At 43.9% G+C, this 25,704-nt stretch overlaps 1 protein-coding gene across 4 annotated transcripts in view; it reads left to right on the top strand.

Annotated features, from left to right (window-relative positions):
• The window catches only part of LOC127043930 (palmitoyltransferase ZDHHC11-like), a 101,809-nt gene that overhangs the window by 29,419 nt on the left and 46,686 nt on the right, over window positions 1-25,704 (top strand). For all 4 annotated transcript variants that reach the window (XM_050938220.1, XM_050938219.1, XM_050938221.1 and 1 more), the window contains exons 2-4: window positions 14,593-14,814; window positions 23,828-24,006; window positions 25,245-25,346. In XM_050938220.1, the coding sequence (XP_050794177.1) occupies window positions 14,593-14,814; window positions 23,828-24,006; window positions 25,245-25,346 (503 nt within the window). The remainder of the gene's footprint in view (window positions 1-14,592; window positions 14,815-23,827; window positions 24,007-25,244; window positions 25,347-25,704) is intronic.

Raw genomic sequence — 25,704 nt, 5'->3', positions numbered from 1 at the left:
ATTAAGGGCTTGTTTATACAGGGAAAATAGCCTGGAATATCTATTCCGCACTAGCTACCCATATGGACACTTGGCAATTTAGTTTATTGCACTTTGGAAATGACTTAGGGGGCTGAAAAAGAGTCCACACAGGAAGCAGTTGTTGTATAGCTAGTGCACTTTCAGTTCACACCCTAGTTATAGTTTGCAGTAACTTCCCTATGTAGACAAGCACGTATTTCATCCTTCTTTACCTCAAGTTAATCCTGATCTCTTTAGTCTTTAGTGTGACACTAAATGAAGCAATCTTACAGCATCTGTCTTTTCTATGCCCTTAAGAATTTTGGCTACCCCATAACAACTCCTCCTAATTTATCAAAGAATACAGATTGTGTCTTCTTTTTGGAAAGAAGAACCAAAAGAAAAGCATCACCCCTCCTTTCAATACCCTCTGTTTAAAAAAACAACACCACCCTCTACAACTAACTTTTTATTGATTAGTATTTATATAGTATGAGCACCTTTTGTGGTCATATTCTAATACTCTTTGCCATAGACACATTGTTTAAATTCTTCTGCATTAAATTGCATCCAGCTAATGTGACAAATGAATTTGGTGTGATGCTCGTTATCCAGTCCATTTTGGTGCTTTCTCTGGCTGTTTTTGCTAAAACTATTGGTGAAATATTTGCTAATGTTGATGCTTAAATGGCCATCAGATTAATTTTAGGTGAATCCCAGATTACACCCCTGAGATATGAAAAATTTTTTTTCTTTGCATGCTTGTCTGGGCAGTTAGGTGTGATACAGAAAAATCACTTGTTTCTGCTTTAGTAAAAGCCTTTTAGATTATTTTTATAAACGAGCCTGATTTTTATTTTTGTCATGCCTTTCTTTTCAATAGGAGACACATATGTAAGCCAATCTCATCTGTTTTTATAGATTTGTATGAGCCTAGCTCTTTATATTGAGTAGCCGCTCATTAAAAATGTTTACTGGATAAAGTCTTTTATATTAATATATAATATTATATGAAATCATATAGAGTGCATCACACTGTGCACTCTATATGATTTTATGAAAATATGCTAATGAGTGTGAATATGATGTAACTGGCATATGCTTCATGCCAAAGGTCTCCTGTAAGGTATCATTACAAAGCTTATAATCTACTGAGTGTGGTCATCCAGTCTGTATAAATGTATCATTCTTGTATCTGAAACTAGAAATATGAAATATAACTCTGAGGTCCTATTGTAATTATGCAAAGTGTGGGCCATTAATGGTGACAATTGTTTGTAAATGGTTCTGTTTACTTGAAAGTCTTCCTGTATACCTATGTGCTGGCAGGTGGGCAATGAAGTTTTACAGTGACATGTGATCATGTCACCTGAACTGGAATCCATCTTAACCTGGTGCTTTTCCATTTAGATGGAGGGGTGGGAACCCAGAGAGGGACAAAGGATGCCTGCCTTGTGCAAAAGATATATAAGGGGGTGAAACAGAGCAAAAGGGGCTGATGTCATGAGAAATCCCCTAGCTACCACCTGAGCTGAAACAGGGACTGTACCAGAGAAAAGGATTGGGCCCAGACTAGAAAGGAGTCTAGTCTATGAAAAAAGCTTATTGGAACATTTCTGAGGGTGAGGTTTATCTGTAATCTGTTTCTTACTGTATTAGGCTTAGACTTGCATGTTTTTGTTTTATTCGCTTGGTAATTTACTTTGTTCAGTTTGTTATTACTTGGAACCACTTAGATCCTACTTTTTATACTTAATAAAATCATTTTTGCTTATTAATTGACCCAGAGTAATTAATTAATTCCTGGGGGAGCAAACAGCTGTGCATATGTCTCTATCAGTGTTATATAGGGTGAACAATTCATGAGTTTACCCTGTATAAGCTTTATACAGAGTAAAACTGATTTATTTGGGGTTTAGATCCCATTAGGAACTGAGCGTCTGGGTGCTAGAGACAGGAACTCTTTCTAAGCCGTTTTCAGTTAGTCTGCAGTTTTTGAGGGACGTGGTTCAGATCTGGGTCTGTGTTTGCAGCAGGCTAGTGTGTCTGGCTCGACAAGACAGGATACTGAAGTCCCAAGCTGCCAGGGACAACAGGCTCAGAGGTAGTCTCAGCACATCAGGTGGCAGTCCCTAAGGATTTCTGTGACCCAGCCTATCGCAGACAGAATTAAGGTTGCCTGTGAAACCTTAGTTCAGCCCCCTTTGTGTACACATTGTGATACAATCTCTAATTACATGATCTGATACTATTTTGTCCACAGGGCCCTGCATCATTTAGTGCACATGTTAACAGGCACCTACTGAATATTTTGTTTCATCCTCATTGTTCAGTGTGTGGCCTGGGGCCTTATTTATTCTGCACTATTTGAACCATGCTCTGAAAACATAATTATTAATTTCCTCATGGGCTTTTCTATGGTGCTTATCACTGTAGTAGGAATTAGCAAACAATTTATTTTCACAACACTTCTGTTGGAGATGAGGGGGTGGGTATTGTCCCCGTTTACAGGCTAAGAATGAAGGCAGCAAAAATAATCCATTAATAGAGTTGGGTGAAATTTTTCATGCAAATAGTTTATTCACTGAAAAATTAACTCTTGGGTTGACCAGAAACTAGTTGTAAATTTGACCTCATAGCTTGTTTCGCGGAAAAGTTTTTTGTTTTGTTTTTAGGGCCAGCAAATTATGTCTGTCTGTCCCCCTTCATAAACTTAACCACTAGGCTAAAGGTTGATTCCCCATTCTGGAGCAAGGACTTTAACTCAGGTCCCTCCCCGATTCAGGGGAGAGGTTTGAATACACATTTCCTATCTCCCAGGTGAATGTCTTAATCACCAGGCTATTGAGTCATATTCTCTCTCTCTCTCTTTCTCTCTCTCTCTCTTTGGCACAATGAATATTTACATATTTATAGGAAGTGTTTTTGCCTCTGGTGGTCATTTAAACATACACCTCTACCTTGATATAACGCTGTCCTTGGGAGCCAAAAATTTTTACCACGTTATAGGTGAAACCGTGTTATATTGAACTTGCTTTGATCCACCGGAATGTGCAGCCACCCCGGAGCACTGCTTTACTGCATTATATCCGAATTCGTGTTATATCGAGTGGCGTTATATTGAGGTAGCGGTGTACTTGTGTTAAACTAGTGACTTGATTGTCAACATGTATGAACCATCTAGCAGAAGCAGAGATATATTCAAATTCCCCAAGGCAGCAGTCAACTGCCTTAACCATGAAATCATGTGTACTAGCATCTTAATTCAGGCATTTCCTAACTTTTGAATGTTTGACTTTGCAACCTGAATAAAGTTTTTATATCAGTTTTTGTATTTTCCTGGTTTTTTGAAACTGAAAAGACAGAAGTTCCATCATGTGGCATAACTGACACCCACATGGGTCATTAGCGTGGTTGGAACGTTTAGCTCAACCATTCCGACATCTGCCCTGTAAAATAAAAGTGTATCTGACAGCAGTAGTAGATTAGAGATATCAGGTGGGTGAGGTAATACCTTTTATTTCACCAACTTCTGTTGGTGAGAGACACAAGCTTTTGAGCTACACAGATCTGTTCTGGCTGGGCAAGGAGTAATCTCCTATCCCAGGCCCAGTCTTCTCCACTCCTGTTTGTCCCTTTGCCACCTGGCTCTTTGCTCCAGTCTCTTTGCCCAGCCAATCCCAGTTCTCCCCCTGCATCCTGGCACCTTGTCAAGATGTCTCCCTCCTCCCGGGCTCCTTCTCCCAGTATACTCCCCCACCCCACCTGCTCCCAGGTCTGACTTTTGTCCCCTCTGCATTTGAATTGGGCAGTTTCCTCCTCCATGTTGCGAGAGTACAGAAGGGAGGCATTGAAAGCCCAAAAAATTCAGCCTGAGGCAGGCACCTGGCATGGAAAATTTCAGCCCAAATAGTTAAAGTTTGGCAAAGTTGTAAGTAACTGCAAACAAGGTTTTGTAATGGGAAGTGTCAGGCAACCTTAACAATAGGTGGCGCTACCTGCCCTGCATATAATGTTTAAATCTATGAGGAATCAGAGTCACACTTAAGTAAACGTGTGTGAGATTTGCCTGTAGTACAGGGGCAGTGTTTTCTCCCTCTCTGTCTCTTTGACTTGCAGATCAGAAAATGAATGTGCCATTAGAGAGTATATTGAAAATAAATAATAAACCACATGTGCAAGCTCGTGCACACATTTGTTTATTACTGTGAATAGTTTGCATGGATAGAATAGTGCAACGTATTTATATTTCAGTAACATCTACTGACCCAACTGAAATCAGGGCCCCATTGTGCTAGGTATTGTACTAACCCGGGGTGGGCAAACTTTTTGGCCTGAGGGCTGTATTGGGTTTCTGATGCCCCCCCGGGACCCCTGCCCCATCCACCATCCTGCTCTCTGTCCCTTGCCTGCCCCTGGACACCCTGCCCAACCCAGCCTCCCTTTCTGACTGCCCTCCCAGAACCCCCTGCCGATCCAACCACCCCTTCTCCCTGACCAACCCCGGACACCCTGCCCCTAACTGCCCCCTGCCGCCCCATCCAACCCCTCCTCTACTTCCTGACTGCCCCACACACAGGATACCCGCTCCCATTCAACCCCCCTGTTCCCTGCCCTCTGACTACTCTGACTCCTGTCCATACCCCCAGCTCCTGACCACCCCCTGAACTCCCCTGCCCTCTAACCAACCCCCCACCCCCACTCCCTGCCCTCTTACCGTGCTGCCTGGAGCACCAGTGGTTGGCAGCACGGCTGCACCAGGACAGGCAGCCGCACCACACAGCACAGAGCACCAGGTCAGGGCCTGGTTCCTCAGCTGTGCTGCCCCAGGACCTTGCTGCTCCGACGCCCAGAGCATTGCACCAGCGGGGCAGTGAGCTGAGGCTGCAGCGGAGGGGGAACAGCGGGGGAGGGGCCAGGGGCTAGTCTCCCAGAACAGGAGCTCAAGGGCTGGAAAGGATGGTCCTGTGGGCCGGATGTGGCCCGCGGGCCGTAGTTTGCCCACTTCTGTACTAACCCATAGCAAGAGACAGTTCCTGCCCCAGAGAGCTTGGAGTCTAAATGAGCAAAAGGTGGGAGAGGAAACAAGAGATATGAAGTGATTTGCCCAGGTTCACACAGCAGGTCAGTGGAACAGCTTAAAATGAAACACATTTCTTTGTTCCCAGTCCAGAGCCCTGTCCAGTAGACCACACTGGCTCTCACATGAACCTTGTGTGGACCTTCACAAAGACTTTAAAAAACAACCACCCCAAATCCAAAACTAAATGGTCCCATCCTTGAGGTGCTTACAATCTACATCAAACAACTTTAGACAATGAAGATGATAAATAAAGGAAGGGAAAGGTGGGAAGAGTTAAATATCTTGTTACTGATGTTTCCCAGCTCAGGAGTGTAAGTTGGTGATGGAAATCAAAATAAAAAATTGGTTTTGGTTTTGAGGAGCAATTTGAGGACAGTGAGGGAGGATACCGAGGGCGCTGGAAGAGGGATATCATTTGGTTAGGTGGAAGGAAGATCGATTTGCATGGGGAAGTTTTGTGAAGGACATCTTCAAATCACTGGCCTTGTTCCCCTCTTCATTGCTCTTAGAATAATTCTCCATGGAAGGAGATGGAGATGGTTCTGTTCTGAGACAGACCTATACAGCCTGTCTGGATCAAGTCCTCTAAATCAGAGTATCTCAACACATGGGTTGAGACCCAAAATTGAATAATGAGAATATGTCAAAAGGTCACTTGAGAGGCCTGGGTGTGTATGTTGGGTGTATGTCCCCTGGAGGGGAATAGGCCCTGCGAGATGCAAGATTGCAGATCCCATCCTGCACTCACTCCACAGCAGTGGCTCTGTTGGGCTGGCTGAGCTCAGCTTGACGCTCTGGGCATTGCATTCTGGTGCACAGTTAGAGTGCCTCCATAATCACAATGGGGAGAGGGAGAAGTCAGCAGAATTAGAGTGAGTGGTTGTAAGAGTGTGGATTCATCCCTGAGGCGCCACCTGCTGGTTGTCCATGGGAATTAGCTCTTCCAGCATCCTGGAGCGCCCTCTGCAGGCTGGTGATTTGCCTTACCGCTGGCCTCTGTGTCCCTCTCAGGACCCCTGGTGCCACTTTCTCTGGGTTGCTTCCCCCCTGGCAGTACCCCCACACTCTGGGTCTCCCCACCCAGGGGAACCCCCACCCACTAATTCCACCTCGCCTCAGTGTAAGGCTACTGCCAGTCACCATCTAGCCCCACTCCCTGGGGCAGACTGTAGGATATGCCACGCATCACAAGCAAGGTTGGGTTGGGCCTGCTGCCTCTCTCTATAGCTGGGTTGCCCCTCTGCAGCCCCGGTACTGGTCTTAGGCCCTTAACTAGGCCCACAGCCTGGGGCTTTGCTAGGCCAGAGCTCCCTAGCTCCTCTAGCCTTCCCCCAGCCCTGCTCCACTCCCAGTGCCCTGCTCAACTCCCTAGCAGCCAGGCCCCTCTCTCTCTCTGCTTGTAGAGAGAGAGAGTCCTAAGCTTCTGGCTGCCCTGGCCTTCTTATAAGGCCCAGTTAGTCTGTTTGGGGCATGGCCCCAGCTGCAGCCACTTCCTCCAGTCAGCCGGGGCTTTGCTTCCTTCCCCAGACCCAGCCCTCTCCTAGGCTGTTTCAAGCCCCGCAGGGCCAGAGCGGGTAACCACCCCACTACAGTGGTGCAGTGACCCCCATATACCTGGCCACAACACAACTCTCACAAATCAGCCTACTGGGCCAATGCTGTGTGGTGCTGCCACCTATGAGGTGGCAGCATCACAACCACAGTGGGGTGCCAAGCCACACCAGCCCTGCAGGGCAGAAGCAGTAACTATGGTACGCACGGTGTACTAACTTAGTACTTATTACATTATTGTGTATTATATAGTGTGGGTAAGATATATTTAGTAAACCAGACATTTTCTTGCATTGACGCTATTTACTGGGTCACAAGAGGGCTTCAAAGTTTACAAATGGGTCATGAGCCTAAAAATGCTGAGAAGCACTACTCTAGATTCTTCCTAAAGGAACTTTTGGCTGGATATGGGAAATTTCCATGTTAATAAGGTGAGCACTCTGAGCCCCCTCTGCTCCGTGATACTTGCACCACCTGCCTTGTAGGAATCCCACCATTGCATGCAATACTGGCAGGTGATCTGGCCCTTTCTCTGGAAGACACAAGGCTATAGATTTTGAAGCATTACGAGCCTTGGAATGATACTCTGAGCATCACCATTTTGGGACCTCTCTATGCTTCTCATGATAGAAATTGAAAGCAGCTGAAAAATTTTAGCTGAGCTGTTGCCATTCATGCAGCTGGCCACCAGAGGCCTCTGTCCATCTAGCTGAGCAGGCAGCACTCTGGGGACAGTGTCTCCTTTTCCTGCACTGTGCCAAGGCAGCATTTGTTCAATTTTTTTTTTTTTTTTTTTTTTTTTTTTTTTTTTTTTTTTTTTTTTTTTTTTTGCAGGCTGGAACCCATACCTGCCTAGCCTCGGGTCCTGTCCACTTAGACAGATTGGAGACTGTTCCTACTGCAGCCGGGGAATAGCGGTGGGAGGATGTAAATACAAATTTGGAAAAATATTTATTTTGTGTCAGTTCTTCAAATGGCCGAGAGAAACCTTTTGTGTAGTGCTGATGGGATCATCCAGGAGGAGAAGCCTACGCTTTTCTTCTGCCTGTCGTCGGCAGATAGGTGGAGCCTGCCTCGAGAGAGGATAGCACTAGGCTGGAGTTTCCCCTGGATGAAGGGGAGCATGCTGATGTTGGAGGGGATGGTAAGGATGTAGAGGGTCAGATACCGAAAGGATATTATGCCAGTGATTAGAGTGAATGAAGTCCTTCTCTGGAGGAAGTGGCCACCAGCCCCATTTTTGTGAGCATTTTCTGATTGTTTCAGGTTAAAGTTTTACCCTGGTACCTGTTGCACAGAAATGGGGAGAGGGATGTTAGGAGGACTTTTCCATTGCGTATTCAGAAGTCAGAAGTCCTGCCCAAAGAACACGGAATATGTATTGCTTTAAATTGCATTTGTGGGGGAGAAGTCCCATGATGTTTGAGCTCTGGGGATTAGCAATCCTGAGCCCAGCTACCCTTGTTATCCCCCTCTGCCTCATTCGCCATATATTTACACTTAAAACACTACAATGCCATAGCTGCACTGCAGTAGTGCTTCTGTGTAGACATCATCGTGCTAGGAGGGGTTCTCCCATTGCTGTAGTTAATCTACCTCCCTGCAAGGTCAACAGGGAGGTAGACAAGTCAATAGAAGAATTCTTCCCTTGACTTAGCGCTGTCGACTCCAGGGTTAGGTCAGCAGAGCTACATCTCTCGGGGTTTGGATGTTTCACACCTCTGTGAGATGTAGCTATGCCAAAGTAAGTTTTCAGTGTAGACAAGCCCCTATTTTCTAAGTGACAGGTTTCAGTGGTAGCCATATTAGTCTGTATCGGCAAAAAAACCAAGGAGACCTTGTGGCACCTTAGAGACTAACAAATTTATTTGGGCATAAGCTTTCGTGGGCTAGAACCCACTTCATCAGATGTATGAAGTAAAAAATATAGGAGCAGGTATAAATATATGAAAGGATGGGGGTTGCTTTACCAAGTGTTAAGTCAGTCTAATGAGATAAATCAATTAACAGCAGGATACCAAGGGAGGAGAAATAATTTTTGAAGTGGTAAGAGAATGGCCCATTACAGACAGATGACAAGAAGGTGTGAGTAACAGTAGGGAGAAATTAGTATTAGGGAAATTAAGTTTATGTTTTGTAATGACCCTACCACTCCCAGTCTTTGATGGAGTTAAGCTTTACCAAGGTGCTGGATGGGATGAAATATAAACATTTTGACCTGCCTTTTTCATCAAAATTTTGAATTTTTCTCAACCAGCTCTGATTTCATCTGATTACTCTTGTCTCTTTCTTATTCCTTTGTACCACTTTGTTCTTTCTGTCAGTCTTCACTTTTGTCTTGTACAAAGTTGAGTGCTTTGTGGTAGTAAATGACAATAAACAGTTGGGGAGGGACTCTTCACTTTTTCCTTTTTTCTGTTAGGAAGGAGGGTTTATAAATTATAATGGTTTATTAATCTTTCAGATGCCTCTATTTTTGTGCAGTCTAGATCTTGCTTGTAAATGTCTTTCATATGAGCTGCTGACAAGTAGATTTGTGTTGCACTTGAACCCCCCCCCCACCCCAGCTTCTGGAAGGAAGAATAGATTATTTTTCTCACTTCTCCTTCTGCTTTTCACCCAAATTACATTTTCCCCACAGAACTTCATTGCTGCTGTGACTGGGAGGTGAGAAGAAAAGATCTCTGATACTTTCAGTCCTACAGCCTTTGCATTTAGGGGAATTTCTCCCCTGTAAATAACTCCAGTACCTACATCTGGTGCTTCTACTCATAGTTCCTTTTTTCCCTGCCAGATGCAGCAGAAATTTGAAACTGACGTGATTTTTTTGACACATTCACTTCTTCCCACGTTTCTGAATAACAGCAAAAAATCACTGCTTATATTTACCATAAATATTAAGTGTTCTGATCTGCTGCTGTTTGGCAAAGCTCTGACCCGCAGCAGAGGATTTGCAAGGGTTTTTATGCAGACTCAAGAAGACAGCAGTGCATAAGTTTACACTTCACATTTGTAAGATTTTTAAATGAAAGCTTAAATTGTACAGAAAATGATGGGTTAGGCCCCTGTGCTTACTGGGGAAAGTTCCCAGTTTACCAGTGGGAGTAGCCAGGTGGGTTTTCAAGCCCTGCTTATTATTTTACATGGCACCAACTGCAGTCTAGGTTCTACACAGACAAGTATGAAAAGTACTTGCTCCATAAAATTTGCGGTCCTCTGATTTGCCAGACATGATCAAAAGTGTGTTTAGTTCAGTCAATCTAGGCAGCAAAACTGAAACAACCATTCCTGGGTAGCAATGCAGATAGGGTTGCCAGGTGTCCAGTTTTCAGCTGGAATGCCAGGTTGAAAAGGGACCCTGGCAGCTCCAGTAAGCATCACTGACCAGGTTGTTAAAAGTCTGGTTGGCAGTGCAGCAGGGCTAAGGCAGACTCTCTACCTGCCATGGCTTCATGTGGCTCCCAGAAGCAGTGGCGTGTTCCCCCTCTGGCTCCTAGGTGGAGGTGTGGCCAGGTGACTCTGCACTCTGCCCCATCCGCAGTCGCCATCCCCGCAGTTCCCATTGGCTGAGAGCGGCCAATGAGAGTTGCGGGGGCAGCGCGTAGGAGCTGGAGGGGGGACATGCTGCTGCTTCTGGGAGCTGCTTGAAGTAAGCATCGCACGGAGCCTGCACTCCTGACTCCCTCCCATGCCCCAGCCCCCTGCCCCAGCCCCAGCCCTAAGCTCCCTCAGCCCCACCCCAGAGTCTGCACCCCCCAGCCAGAGCCCTCACACCCCTCCCATACCCCACCCCCTACCCCAGCCCTGATCCCCCTCCCACCTTCTGAAGCCCTCGATACCAACTCAGACCCCCCTCCTGCACCCCAAGCCCCTCATCCCCAGCCCCACCCCAGAGTCTGCACCCCCAGCCAGAGCCCTCACCCCCCCTCAGCCCTTCCCCATCCCAGAGCCCCCTCCCACACTCCAAACCCCCCTCTGGAGCCCCTTCCAGCACTTCAACTCCATCATCCCTGACCCCACACCAAAGCCCAGCTGGACCCCACACCCTCACCCCCCCCAGCCCCCTGCCACAGACTGGAGCCCCCTTCCACACCCTGAACCCCTCATTTCTTCCCCCACCCAGAACCTGCACCCCCAAGCCAGAGCCCCCCCACCAAACTCCCTGCCTCAGCCTTGAGCCCCATCCCATACTATGATCCCCTGGCTCCACTCCCCAGCCTAGAGCCCCCTCCTGCACCCCAAACTCCTCATCCCTGGCCCCACCCGAGAGACTACACCCCCAGCTCTGGAGCTCTCACTGCATCTCAACCCACTGCCTCAGCCCAGATCCCCCTCCCATACCCTGAACTCCTCATTTCTGGCCCCTCCCTAGAGCCCACATTCCTAGCCAGAGCCCAAACCCTCTCCTGCACCTGAACTCCCTGAGCCAGCCCAGTGAAAAAGAGCAAGTGCGTGAGGGTCGGGAGAGCGAGTGACAGAGTGAGGGGGAATGGAGTGAGGGGGCAGGGCAAGGTTGTTCGGTTTTGTGGAGTTGAAAGTTGGCAGAATGTAACCAGTTATAATTATATACAACAGATGTACAACGTGATGTGTACTTTCGATAAATTCATATTTGTGTGTGTGTGTATGCTATGGTTAAATAAAAGCCTTCCTGGCCTTTAGTACGGTGCATTTTAAATTATGTAAGCTAAAAACTGTAAACACGGTATTTCTATTGTAAGTTTGGATGTGATCACCTGGGAGTAGGTCTCTAACTACCAGAAGCCCTTACGAAAGGGGTTTTTCAAAAGTGTTTAGTGGTGCCATAACTTGCATGGAAATGTATGGTGGTACATCCACTGAAGTCAGATTTGTTAAGCCAAAATTTAGCACTTTCTAGACTCACACTCTAAAGTTTTACTATGTGGCTAAAACGCCACACAAAAAAAAGAATAGGAAGTAAACATTCCTCCAGATGTGTGTGGTAGTTTGTTTGTTTTACTAAGGTTTCTCTGAAATTACACAATCCTGGAATAAAATACTTTGGTTTGTGTTTGGCTTTTTATCTTAGATTTCAAACAGAATTTCAGCAGGTATTTATACAAGCTGTAAAGACTGCATGGGGCAGGCAGGCAGATGAGTATTGAAAATGTTGGGTATTTGTTGTATGACCACTGCACTGAGAAGCTTTGTGCCTGGAGGAGGTTCTTTTATTAATAATTCAAAGAATTTGGTACTTGAGCTATGTCAGTTCTGCTGAGCATTACATAACTGCAGGTTTTGAATGTGCCGGACTATCCTTCGACAGACATTTGCTAGCAGTCTCCAGGACAAAACTGCTTTTAAGACCAAATTTCTTCCCTGAAGCTAAAGGGGATTTTTCCTGTATGCTGCAATACCCTAACATAAATGGAGTCCAGTGGTTTGAAATCTATGTGCAAAATACACTAATGTACATCAATGAGCAGCAGCAGAATGCTGTAAGACACACTTTGTTTCCATCATTGAGAAATCCTGATGCTGTTTGAAAGGGTTTGATTCTTTCTTTGCAAAGAAAGGTTTCAGCCTTCAGCAAGAAAAGCTTCAGATGTAAAGATAAGGAAAAATGGTTGAAGTGAGTACTCTGTATATGTTAGTTACATTTGTTTTGTATTAATATATTTATACTGGTTTGTTAAGTGTTTTTTACGGCTTGAAAAGAATCTGTTACTATCTCTCCCTCAGTCACCTTGGATGTTAATAGTAGTGAATTTGTATCTGTTTAATCAAATCAAAACTCTTGTCAGCATAGAGATCATTCTTGGTTATTACTATTAAAGAAAAACAAATTTGCCTGTCTTTCACTAGTGGCTTCTGTTTTAATATATGTATTTAACTTTTTAATAGCATGTGAATATTTTAAATTGATAATGTATATGTGTGTTTTAAGAATCTAGGGACACTTGATTGCAGACATTTTTATAGTAATATTTTTAGCTTGGTAGCTTATTCTGTGTTTTGTTTTGTTTTTCAATTAAAATCAAACAGCCTCCTAACCACATACTCTAGGACAGGGGTCGGCAACGTATGGCACACATGCCAAAGACGGCACGTGAGCCGATTTTTAATGGCACGACCTGCTCAGCTCGCTGCCGAACCCCAGCAGCGGGCTGAGCCAGACCCTGGCAGGCAGCAGCATGCCATTAAAAATGCTGCCTGACTCAGCCCGCTCTTCTCCGCCCCACACCTACCGCTCTCTCTGGCGGGGGCAAGGGGCAGAAGCAAGCTTGGTCCTGCTGGCTGCTGCTGTACGGCAGGCTCTGCCAGCAGCCCAGCTTCCCCCTCCCCTGCCTCTTCCCTCAGCATGCTGCGTCGAGCCCTGCCTCCTCTCCCTCCCTGCTGCCGATGGCCCTTGCAAGGGAGGGGAGAAGAGCAGCCCCAGCGCCCTTGCTGCTCAGACCAGTAATGAGGTGGGGAAGGGAGGCAGGAGCGGGGCCTTGGGGAAGGAGAGTAGGAGCAGGGCGTATCTCTCCAGTCCCCTGCCATGAGCCGCTCAGGGCAGGGGGCTGGGAGCACCCCCCTGAACCCATCCCACCCCCAGCAGCCAGAACCCCAGACTGGCAGCGGGCTGAGCGGGGCCGGCAGCCGGGATCCTGGCTGGCAGGAGGCAGCGGACAGAACCCCAGACCGACAGCACGCTGAGCAGCTCGGTCCGCTGCTGGTCTGGGATCCCGGCCACTGGCCCTGTTCAGCCCGCTGCCAACCCGGGGTTCTGGCCATAGGCCCTGCTCAGCCTGCTGCCGGCCTAGGTGAACGGAACCCCAGGCCAGGAGCGGGCTGAGCAGGCCGGTGGCTTATGATCAGCATTTTAATTTAATTTTAAATAAAGCTTCTTAAACATTGAAAACCTTGTTTACTTTACCTACAACAATAGTTTAGTTATATTATATATAGACTTACAGAGAGAAACCTAAAAAATGTTTAAAATGTATTACCGGCACACAGAACCTTAAAGTGAATAAATGAAGACTCGGCACACCATTTCTGAAAGGTTGCCAACCCCTGCTCTAGGATAAGCATCCTTTCAGTCTACATTAGATACATATCATAGAAGCATCATGTCTTTCTTTTGTGACATTTCATTTAATAACTGTCTTAACGTATAAAAATGTAGGCTTGTTTTACTCACTAGGACTTTACCTTACTTTTTTCTTAACCCATTCTACATAGGTGGCAACACATGTCAGCAGGCCATGCATGGTATCCTATGTGTGGCTGCATGTTTCCCGTAGTGCAATGTAATGTAAAGGAACACCCTCACACCTCCCAGAAGAGCTTTCTTAAATGGGACCTGTACACTGGGTTGAGAGATCCATCTGCTTTAGAGTGCTCCAGAGAGACTATGAAAGGGATAGTAATTGAACACACTTGTAATGCTTGTGGATTTTTATTTATTCTATTTGTGGATTGCTTATATGTTGCAATGCTGAAGAAATAAGCAGGTGAAAAAGAGGGTAGGGGAATCATAACTGGAACAGAACTAAGTAAAATATAAATACAGTATTGGTGTCAATGAGGATTGGAGTTGTCTGATAGTTGTAGAGTCTTGCCTGTATAGCCAAGATCCTACCATCAATACCATGCTATAGTTTAGCTGCTTTGCTTATCAAAGGTTTATGATTAAATTGTTGAGTGAACTGTCTTCCCTCACAAGAGACTTGTATTATACAGCTCATTGTAAACAAGGGGATCACTGCAATGTAATTTGCATATTGGGCTGGTTTGAGACTGGATGGAAGATAAACTCAGTGCGCTCATTTGTACAAGAACAGAATGAACAAGAAAATGTTGCAGCAAAACAGAGAAATGTGGAGAGAATGCTACAGCATTTTTGTCTGCATCTCTTACCCTTTATGTTGTAGCATGTATTTTGTTACTCTGAAAAGCACAGAAGATATTTTGAACAGGGAATATAAAAAGTTCTCTTTGCTTTCTTGCAGATGAACTGCTATGGCAGGAAGTTAAGGCAGACAGGACCTGAACAGCTGAACAGTAGAAATGACTTGGTTTCTCCACCCCAGCATTCCAGGGTGAACGGCTGGTCTTTACCACTCCATACCTTTCAGATTGTTGCTCTGCTGTTTTACACGTACTTGGCCATTGTAGGATTTGGGATCTACATACCTTTGCTTCCACATGGATGGAAGTATGCTGCCTATGCTGTATCCTTTTTTTTTTTTAAATTTCCTCCCCTTCCAAGACATGCTCTGCATAGGTTCTGGGTTAAAATTGCATATACACTGCTTATGCTATAAATAAGGGTTAGTGCATTAGAGAAGTGAATTACGTTTCCCCAATTGTATATTTAACCACACTTAGTGAGGGTGGTTTTGTTATAGTTGTTTTTATATAAAAAATTCACTTCCTGCAAAAGACCATATTTAAACAAAAATAAACTGTCTTTGCCAGCTAATATTGGATATGACCCAAAGACAGTGTGAGTCTATCCATTGGCTTCAGTGAGCTTTGGATCAGGCCATTGGTGTGAGTCTTGTTCTAAACTATGAGCTGCTCAGCAGTTAGGTGCAGAGGGGTGGGGTATAGATTCTCCATGGCTTTGAAGGACTCTTTGGTGTATTGATAAACATTCCCAATCATACATCTCACTTCAGCCCAGAGTTACCTACCTTCCACAGAAATTTGGTGTTCTGTCACTTTTTTTTTTATTTTTGGAAAATTATTTACATTGGACATAAAGCACCATAAAACTGTTTACCGCAAATGAATAATTGGCTAATGTGATACTTGGCTGTATAAAGAGGTGAGTACGGAATAGGAATAAGGAGCTAATTTTACCTCCATGGACAGCATTGGTGAGACAGATGCATGCCTCCCAACATTCCAGTGGCTTAAGGGGATGGATCTTGCCCCAGGGAGGATGGGATAGGAGGCCCAAGGGGAAGAGTTGCAGAGCAAGTCCACCCCATGAGTCGTCGGGCATTTGATTGACTTTTAAACTGAAGTGTTTTGAATCAGACCAGTCACTATGGGGAGGCGGCACTAGGGGTGCCACCTCTCACTCCCTCTTCTGCAGCCCTAGGATCTGCACAGGTTAGAGATGGGTGAGTATCTGATAGTTTTTGGTTCACTGGCAATTCCAAACTTTTTTTTTAAAAAAAGTTAGTTTTGGGTTGGCCCAAAATCAAAATATTTAAAAAAAAAAAAGATTCAGCAATCAAAAAGCTGAAAGATTTGTTGTGTGTCAAATAAACATTTAGTTGGAAACAAGACATTTTGTTTTTATTTCAGGCATTTTTTAACTTTAAAGGAAATTTCTAAACAAAATGTTGCTTAGTGACAAAAAGTCAAAGTTTCATTACAAACACATCAAAAAGAAACACTTTGAATTTTGGGGGGAGAGAAGGGCATTTTTTCGGGGGCTTTATTGACCAGAATAATCCCGCACAGTGTTTTGTCACCAAATCTGCATTTTTTTTTCTCCACCAAAAAGAAAGGATTTTTTTGGTTGACAGTTGTGACCAGCTGTAGCACAGATCTCAACTTGGTAAAGTTCTAAGCATCTGCTGTGTCATGGGTAAGGATGTGATTTGGTCAGATTCCAGATGACTTCTTTGGCTTCAGCCCTCCATGACGGGGCTTGGGCTTCAGCCCCACCGTGACTGTACCCTGACTGTACATTTTTATCATGACTTCTCTGTGAATTTTGCCTAATTTTACTGTGACACAAGTGTATCCATCATCATAGGTGAGGAAGGGGAGGGGAGTTCTGGTTGCTCCCTTCCAGGGTAGTGGGAGCCCTACCAAGAGCAGAATAAGTGCTTGACTTAGGGTATGTCTACACTATGAAATTAGGTCAAATTTATAGAAGTTGTTTTTTTAGAAATCATTTTTATGCAGTCGATTGTGTGTGTCCCCACACAAAATACTCTAGGTTCACTAAGTCGGCGGACTGAGTCCACAGTACCGAGGTTAGCGTCGACTTCCGGAGTGTTGCTCTGTGGGTAGCTATCCCACAGTTCCCGCAGTCTCCGCTGCGCATTGGAATTCTGGGTTGAGATCCCAATGCCTGATGGGGCAAAAAGAGTGTCGCGAGTGGTTCTGGGTACGTATTGTCAGGCCCCCCTCTCCCTCTGTGAAAGCAATGGCAGACAATCGTTTTGCGCCTTTTTTTCCTGGGTTACCTGAGCAGATGCCATACCACAGCAAGTGTGGAGCCTGCTCAGCTCACCGTCACCGTACGTCTCCTGGGTGTTGGCAGACGTGGGACTGCACTGCCACACAGCAGCAGCTCATTGCCTGTTGGCAGCAGGCGGTGCATTATGATTGGTAGCCATCGTCGTCGTACTCCTGGGTGCTCTTTTAGCCGACCTCTGTGAGGTCGATCGGGGTGCCTGGGTGGACATGGGAGTGACTCAGCCAGGTCATTCCCATCTTTTGCTGAGCATCCAGGAGATGACGATGGCTTGCAGTTGTACTGTACCATCTGCTGCCAGCCTAAGATGTAAAAGATAGATGGAGTGGATCAAAACAAGAAATTGACCCGGCATTGTGCACATCATGCTGATGAGCTCTGCATGGTCACCTCTGCTCGCCACGCTGTCCAAACAGGAAATGAAATTCAAAAGTTCACGGGCCTTTTCCTGTCTACCTGGCCAATGCATCTAAGTAAAGAGCACTGTCCAGAGCGGTCACAATGGAGCACTCTGGGATAGCTCCTGGCGGCCAATACCGTCGAATTGCATCCACACTACCCCAAATTAGATCCGGCAGGCCAATTTCAGCGCTAATCCCCTCGTTGGAGGTGGAGTAAAGAAATTATTTAAAGAGCCTATTAAGTCAAAAAAAAAGGCTTCATCATGTGGATGGGTCCAGGCTTAAATCGAGGTAACACTGCTAAATTTGACCTAAAGTCGTAGTGTAGACCAGGCCTGACTCTGCCTGAGCCTGGGGAAGTTCCTAGCTAAGTCCTTCCCTGGCCCAGCCACCCAGGAACGCTCAAGGTAAAGGGAAAAAAAGAAGCTGAGAAACAGCAACTAGTTACTGCACCCTGACTTTCTGTCCCACAGCAGACTAAAGCACCCTGAGATGCCAAGGTATCACATGCTAGCAGAGTAAGCAGTGTGCTCCATCCCTTCTCCCTTCCCTTATGACCCTGGGATGCCCTCTGTGCTAGGGGCTGGAGGGAGAGAGAGGTGTAGGAGCACACTACACTGTTTCTGCACCTGCTGAGAAATCCCCAGCCAGGGACTTAAGGGTAGTTTCCACTCCCTTTCGAGCAGCTTAAGGCTATGTGCACACTACAGCTTAAGTCAGTCCAAGTGATGTCGCTGAGGGGTGTGAGTAAGCCACCCCCAGAGCGATGTAAGTTACACCGTCCTAAGCATCAGTGTGGACAGCACCATGTCAGCATAGGAGCTTCTTCCGCCGACATAGCTACTGCCACTCACGGGGGCCAAAGTAATTAAGTCGATTGGGGGAGCTCTCCCCCGTTGGCTTACAACATCTGTGCTTGCAGCCACAGCACTCTAACCTCTGAAGTGTAGCCAGGGCCTGAGTGTTCCAGAAAGAGTGGAACAGGGAAGTAAATCTGCTCCCAAGTACAAACTGTAGCCCCCTTGATCTTTGAGAAATCTTATGTTTGAGCCTCAGGCTGAAAAGACTGACCCGCCCACACCTTGGTCTAATGCAAAAGAGACTTGGGGCACAACTCTGTGGTGTACTGTTCACTTGCAGTGCTCCTTGACTGAAGGGCATCCTGCACATTGCAGAATCAAAACTCAACTCAGCAGTAATTGCTCAGAGTGACCAGCAAACTTACAAAATGCTAGCGTTTTTATAGTGAGCTTTTGAGTAACATGTAGCAGCTTCTAATGGGATGACTTTACACGGTGCTTGCTCTTCATTAAATCGTGAGTCAGGGTCTTGAGTTCTATAGTACCTTCAAACAGGGACATTTGAAACTGATTTGAAATTCCTGTGACTGAGATGGGGGTGTGAGGGAGGAGTTAATAATATTATGAAAGGGAAAGCATCAATACACCAGTAATTTATGCACTATTTATATACTAAACATAGATTGTTGCTAGGAAGTGATATGATGTCATTACAGTTTTCTTATAACAGCATGATAACTCTTATAGTAAGGGATAAAATATGTGTGTAGTCAAATGTTGTGTTTATAATGGAAAACAGTGCATTAGTGGTGCTGTTTATCTCCTCTACTAGTCAGAATCAGATTTTACACTGGAAACGCAATATAATCTTACAACAAAGATTTTTTTTTTCCTACTTCATAGGAAATAAGAATTCCTACTTTTTTAAAAAAGCTGTTAAATTCAATTTGCATACCATGTTCACATGTTTGAAAAGAATAAGAGCCTGGCTGAAGTCCCCTCTGCCGAGGTCCTTACTGGTTCCTGCTAGTGCTGTCATTGCCGGGGGGAGGGTCCTTGGAACAGAGCAACTGAGGGCTTTTTTTGGTGGTGGTGGTTTGTTGTAAGGAAATTGATATTCTTGCATATTAGAGAGTGGATTTTAAGGCTTGTTTGGGGAAAAGGGAGGGTTACTGCCCTGAGGTTCAGGTGGGTGTTTCCTGAAAGATCTGAAAAATAAGTGACTAATGGGGGAGTCTGAGAATCCTTGGAATTTTTATTTCTCATATGGCGAAAGTTCCCCTTGCCTTTTAATAAGTGTGAGAGAAGTGTATTTCTGCCTTCCTTTCTCCTCTGCCTTCCCTTTACTTTGATAAATTGCAGCTTTTTTTTTAATCCTGATTTGACTAGAATTGGGAGTCCTTCCCTCTCTGAAAGACTTCCCAAGGGAAGGCACTTTCATGGTAATATAGGACTAAGGAAGAAGTTGGTTGCTAAGTCCCAATGACATGGGCAGAGGTGAGAGAGACTGTCTGAAGGTGTTTTTCCCCCTCTAAAGATGAGTCTTTCTCTTGTGCAGATGATCTACTGGCTGCATTTAGTTCGTCTAGATCTTATGAGGAAAGGGTTACACTAAGCACACGGACATCACATTTTCAGTGTGTTTTGATCAAATTATGCTTTTTATTTCAGATAGTAATAACTAAAAATCTGCATATTGGTTTTAATTTGATTGTGGTCTTTAAAAAGATCTGTATGATCTCTCTCAGTTTGTTCTACAGATATGCTGTAATTTTTTTAAAGGACCCTCTCCAGTACAATAGTTTAAGATAATGTTGCTATGCATCAGTTTGGAGGCTTTGCATAATAAATCCAGCACTGCCACCTTTGGCTTTTAGACTTTAAGGAGGAACTGATCAAGATAATCCTCTTATGGCCCTGTTAATATCATTAACAGCTTTAAATGTGAAAGTTGAACCTTTCTTAACCATAGAAAAAGCTTCTGGTTTCCCAATATATAGAAATTTTAGAGGGGCATGTAGATGGAGTGGCTTCTTAGAACTTAAATTTTTTGCAATCTAATAACTAATAAGGATCTAAACTTGTGTTTTAGAAACAAGTTCAAAACTAAAAGAAGGCTGATTTTAAGTGTCATCATGTTGTTTTGTTTCCTGATGAGGTCCAGGAAATGCAAACTAGGACATAAAGATTTCAGACTTCTAATGGAAGAACTGCCAAATATTGGTGCCAAATTTTGGGAAATAATGGAAGATAAAATTTATATTTTTAGTTTTTGACAATGAAGTAAGAAATGTTTTCACTTCAAACTGAATTGGTTTATTTGCACTTGTGGAAGAAAGTGGTAGGTCAGATGAGGAGTTCAAACTTATTAAAATAACCTTTTTGCCCTCCTTTATGTTCGAATAAAAAATAATCTTATAGAGATTAAGAATTTGGGACAGATCCACAGCTGGTGTAAATCAGCGTATCTCCTTTGATTTAAGTATACCTGCAATGACTTACCCCAGCTGAGAATCTGACCCTTTATTCATCATTGGAAGTTTTATTGCTATGACTGCCCTGGTAGGTCAGGGTTTTTTTGGGGAGGAGGGGTATCTTTTTGATGTGTCATACTATACTGCATAGTGTAATGTAGCTTATGGTTATCTAAATGAAAAATTTTGGATACTGTATGTACCATTCTGAGAAGAATTTTGCATGCAATGAGTGGGATAGCTGGAAAGCCTGTGTTATGTAACATGCAGGGAAATCTGTGTTTATGTATATAATATAGCTGTGTGAGTGTGAAGTATATATGTATGCTTTATATATATGAACATGTCACTTTTTATATGAAAAATACACATCTGTATAATAAAGTACTGCAATTACATAAAAACATAGGTGAGGAAAACTAATATTTTAGTCTTCAATAGAAGTAATCTTAAGGTAATGACACATTATTAAATGCTTATTCTGCATATCTAAGATATAAAAAGTGTGACTATACAAAGCATACTTCATGGATCTCAGGTACACACACACATTTTGGCAGGCTTTTTGTGGTAATAACAACTTGTTTTAAGGCAGGCTACAGGTCATTCTCATCAATTGTTCCTGCAGCCTTCCCAGCTGTTCCCTTCTAGTTAACAAGAAACTGTGTTTGGGAGTGGATCCAGAGTTCAAACTGTGCCTTACAAAGGGTGTGTGTATTGAGGGGGTGGTAGGTGTGTGGCATGCTCTGCATGTGGGGTTAAAAAAAACAAAAAAAGAGTATATTGTGTATATATTTCTTGGCTCATGCACTCAGAGTTCAATCTCTCTGCTTTTTGAAGAATGCTTAGATGATATCTATTACCAGTTGGATGTAGAAGAGCTACTTCCTCCTGAACCTGGGAAACACATCATTAATAACATTATTATTTAAAGAACTGCTAGGTGAAAAATTGATCAAGTTATGCGTACATACACAAGGGTTTTTCGTTTATCTCCTTCTTGAGGCCAGAAGACTTACAGGCAAGGTATACTTTAGAATTCTGCTGGTTGTTTTAAGTCTGTGACTGTATATCATTTTCAAAATAACTTTAAAAGAATCATGTAATATATCCTGATGTTGCCTATGAGACTTCATCTCAGAGACTAAGATTTAAATCTTTGAAAGAAGATTTAACCAAAACTGGTGCTCTGTTAGAAATATTGTATCCAGCAATTTTTTGTTATTGTGTATCACACCAAAAATGTTTCTGTATTATGCTGAGTTTCCTTATCTTCTGTTCTCAAAGTTTAAACTGTAGTACAGATTTGTGAAGAGGCAAAGTTTTGTAACTTCTATTTTAGCTCCCTGGGCTTTGTTTACTCTTGAATCAGATCTAGCACGGTGATACAGTGCTTGTTCTGTGTCTAATAGGGAATAATTCTACTTTAAACAATGTAGGAAATTATTGCTTTGGGGCACACAATGAGACTTCCTGCTCTGGTTAAGAAAACACACCTTCCTGTTGTCCTTCTCTGTCATGTCACAGTGTTCATTCTCTTCAAAAGTATTGGTAATTGCTACCATGGTAACAAAACAAAAACACGATATGGCAGCTATTCTCAGTGCTTCATAAATGAATTCTGCTCGTTTACTAAACTACAGCAGTTTGATGACTCTCTCTCTCTATGACTTAAGCCTAGCACAAAATAATCTGTTTACTGTGTGGTACTCAAGGGTGGATGTCTGACTTTTTTTGGAGTGTGTGTGTATGGTGTGTGTGAGGGGGGGGGTAATCATCACTAAAATCAGCCAGTGCAAAAAGATAATCCATTTGCCTCTCGCTATTGTGTGCTTAGTGATTGCACAACTAAGTTCTGTAGCAAGAGGTGAATTCTGTGGAATACTTGGGGATCTGGTTATAGTTGAACTACTTTCTTATGTTGCAAAGCAGCTAGACAAAGTGTTTAGCTAGTTCAGGTGAAACTGAATATTCATGCTCTGTATTTGGAATTTTAGGGGTTGTGCCATGTGATTTGGGGCTGACAAGTTCGCCAGGTGAGAGTGTAGGGAGATGTGAAAAAGACAGTGCGCAGAAAATGAGACACAGATCAATCAAGGCTTAGAGAGGGAGTTGCTTTGCCAGGCGATAGTTTGACTTGGTTTTTTTGCAAGTGAGCTTCTTGGAACTGTTTGCTCTATCCCAGGTAAACATGACTTGTGTGAACATTTGTAAATAAATAAATGAGAATAAGAAATACCCTGAATCTTTGTCACTAACTTCATTTCTAACAAGTAACTGGCACATTCCAAAGCCCAGGATCACTGCCTCTCGGGAAAGGGAGAACAGTAAGTTCCTGACTGCCAGTTCATGTCCCATGGTCCTTGCTTGTGGCTCCCAACCCATTCTCCGAAAGTCTTACATAATCAACTGGCTCCAGGAGCTGAGGCTTTAAGGAAAAAAACAAATATTACAAGACTAGTGATCAAATTGAAAGTTGGCAACCCTGGAGTGTGGGTAAAATATTATTCCTATCAAGGCAATGTACTGAAATCCTCTTGGTGTTTTCTCCCAAGAATTCCTCCGTGGCTTTTATCTTGGGAGGGGGTGAATTGAGTCTAAAAAGGTTTCAAGAGTAGCTTGAATAGAACCTTGTTAGTTTGTTCTCTGTTAAGTCTACAGGACTTCTTCATGTTGAAGTCTGAAGGAATGCCTATTTATAAATATTAGGCAGTAATTACAGGCATCTGTCACAACTCATAGGTAAGGAATAGAAATGGTAAGAGCCAAAATTATCCTGAACTGGGGGGAGGGGAATCTGAAAATGAGCTGTATTCGGCTATAGAATGGTTTCTCAAAAGAAGTAATGGTGGGCCCCATTGCCTGGGGACTTACAAAAATAGCCTGGACAAAACACCCAAAAAATGTGCTGCCAAGAACAATCCTGTATTGTCAGGGAGGTGTGTGTGTGTGTGTGTGTGTGTGTGTGTGTGTGTGTGTGTGTGTGTGTGTGTGTCAAGGGAGGGGGAGATAGTTGTCTCTTCTGTTAAGATAAAGTAAAACTGAAATGCATTTTACTTATTTATAATATTGAAAATGTCTACAGGCAACTGGGAGGTGAGGGAGAGAAGGAACATGGGCCATGGAAGTTAGACCTACATTTCTTCCATTTTACAAGTCATAGTGCAGTTTATCCTTCCTTTGTCTTACAAGCACTGAATAAGGGCAGCGGGGGGGGGGTGGTGTTAAAATGGTACAGGGGCATGTGTTGGGCAAAAGCTATTGAAAGGGGTATATCCTTTTTCTTCATCTCTGTGAGTTTTCTTTATCCTAAACACTTATTTTCTCCTTAACTAACAATAACACAGGTGATCGGTGTCCTTTTTGCGCATCACTTAGTTGCTCACCTTGTTGCCATCACCATTGACCCAGCAGATCAAAATGTGCTGGCCAAGAAAAACTACAGCAGCCCCATGCCAGTCTTTGACAGAGGCAAGCACAAGCACGTCATTCAGAACCAGCACTGTTATCTCTGTGAAGTTGATGTGTAAGTTATGCAGTAAAAACATATTAAAAAGATCAGGATTGTTTTTCTTTAAATACAGAGACGTTTTATATTTTTCTTTACTGTTGTGAAGTCATTTTCCTGCTGGCCAGGTTAGAGAGAAACTGACCTGTTAGTAAGAAATTTTGTGGCTTTGAATTAGCACCATTTCTAGTTGAGGTTGCCTGGCAATTCCCTTATAAGATCCTATTTTCAATTGCTTTTAACTTTCACAGACTTCACCTTTCAGGCTGAAATTTTCCATACCAGAGGTTAGCTCCAGGGAGATTTTAGTGTTTCAGCTAACATGATTCGGCTGTTTCTGAGAACAGGGGAAAATATATTGTGCTGTCCATGTTTATTAGAGGAAAAAAAAATTCTCAAAAAACTTTTTGCTGAGGGTCCGTCCTTTCAGAGCAGGGACTTGAAATTTGGCAGGAGAGTTGCCCTGGGATGTGCTTTTTGCCATCCCTGTGAAAATGAGCCCAAATCCGGCCAAGTTACATACTTCTGAATAATCTCTGTTCGCAAACAGTTAGTGGAGACTTGTAAGAGTGTGGCAGCTAAATTCCCAAAGAGTCTGTCTGCCCTGAGCATGCTCCATCCACTCACAGCTCCGACCTGTTCTAGATTGTACATCCTCACTGTGACCTCGTGCTCCATCCAAGCTCTGCAGAGAATTAGGGCCTGGCTACACTAGAGAGTTTACTGTAAGCTCTAGTGTAGCCGCTGTAAACTGACTAGAGAAACTCTCCAGCCAACATAACACTGTCTACACCAATGCTTAAATTAGTGTAACTTATGTTGCTCAGGGAAGGGGGGGGGAGTGATTTCTTCACCCCCCATGAGCAACATCAATTATGCCAACATAAGCTGTAGTGTAGACATAGCCTTAGAGGGACTTTACCTGCAGTTGCTCTTCCTACCTGCCAAGGGATCCTGGGATATCAGACACAAACTGAGAGCAGAGAGACTGTCTCTCCTGTGCTCCTTGCTGGTGGCATGGCCATATAGGAGGACAGTGAGAGGAATCCTGATTAGAATGCAGAGGGGTGAGGAATTGTAGGGGGATGGGAAAGGCTGTGTGTCTTGGACTGCTTGTGATTTCTTTGTTTTTGGGGGGTAATATAGAAACCTGTTATAAGACATCTGTCTGTCAGAGACTGCCCGTGTCTCCATAAGTGTGGCCTGTTTTGCTGACTAATTCTCATTCCATTTTATTTATATCTTTTTGTTTTTAGAGGTCCAAAAGCCAAACACTGTAGTGCCTGTAATAAGTGCATTGCGGACTTCGATCACCACTGTAAGTGGCTCAATAACTGTGTGGGAGGCAGAAATTACTGGTAAGCCAATATGAGCTAGCTTTGATAATATTGATTTGTCATGGAGAAATCAATGGGCGCTAAGTGTACTTCACAATGAACTAGATGATTCCCCCCCCCGCCCCCGCCACCCCTTTTGAGGACATTTAACTGCTTGGTAGGGATTGGCTGATTTGGAGGGAACATTCTTATGTCAGCAGCCTTTTATTCAATGGTGGAAAAGTGAGGTCAAGTTAATGACTCCTCCCTGGGAAATCAGTTTTAAATATATCCCTTCCTCCCCCATATGGCCCAGAAACATCCAGTTTTTACTGTGTTTGCTGTTCATTTCTAATAAGTCCACTGTACCAATCTATGTGCTAGCCAGGAAGTTCCTCGA

The sequence above is a fragment of the Gopherus flavomarginatus genome, chromosome 2 (assembly GCF_025201925.1).
Source record: "Gopherus flavomarginatus isolate rGopFla2 chromosome 2, rGopFla2.mat.asm, whole genome shotgun sequence".
Taxonomy (NCBI): Eukaryota; Metazoa; Chordata; order Testudines; family Testudinidae; genus Gopherus; species Gopherus flavomarginatus.
Note: the sequence above shows the minus strand (reverse complement) of the source record. Positions and strands in the feature narration are given on the sequence as shown.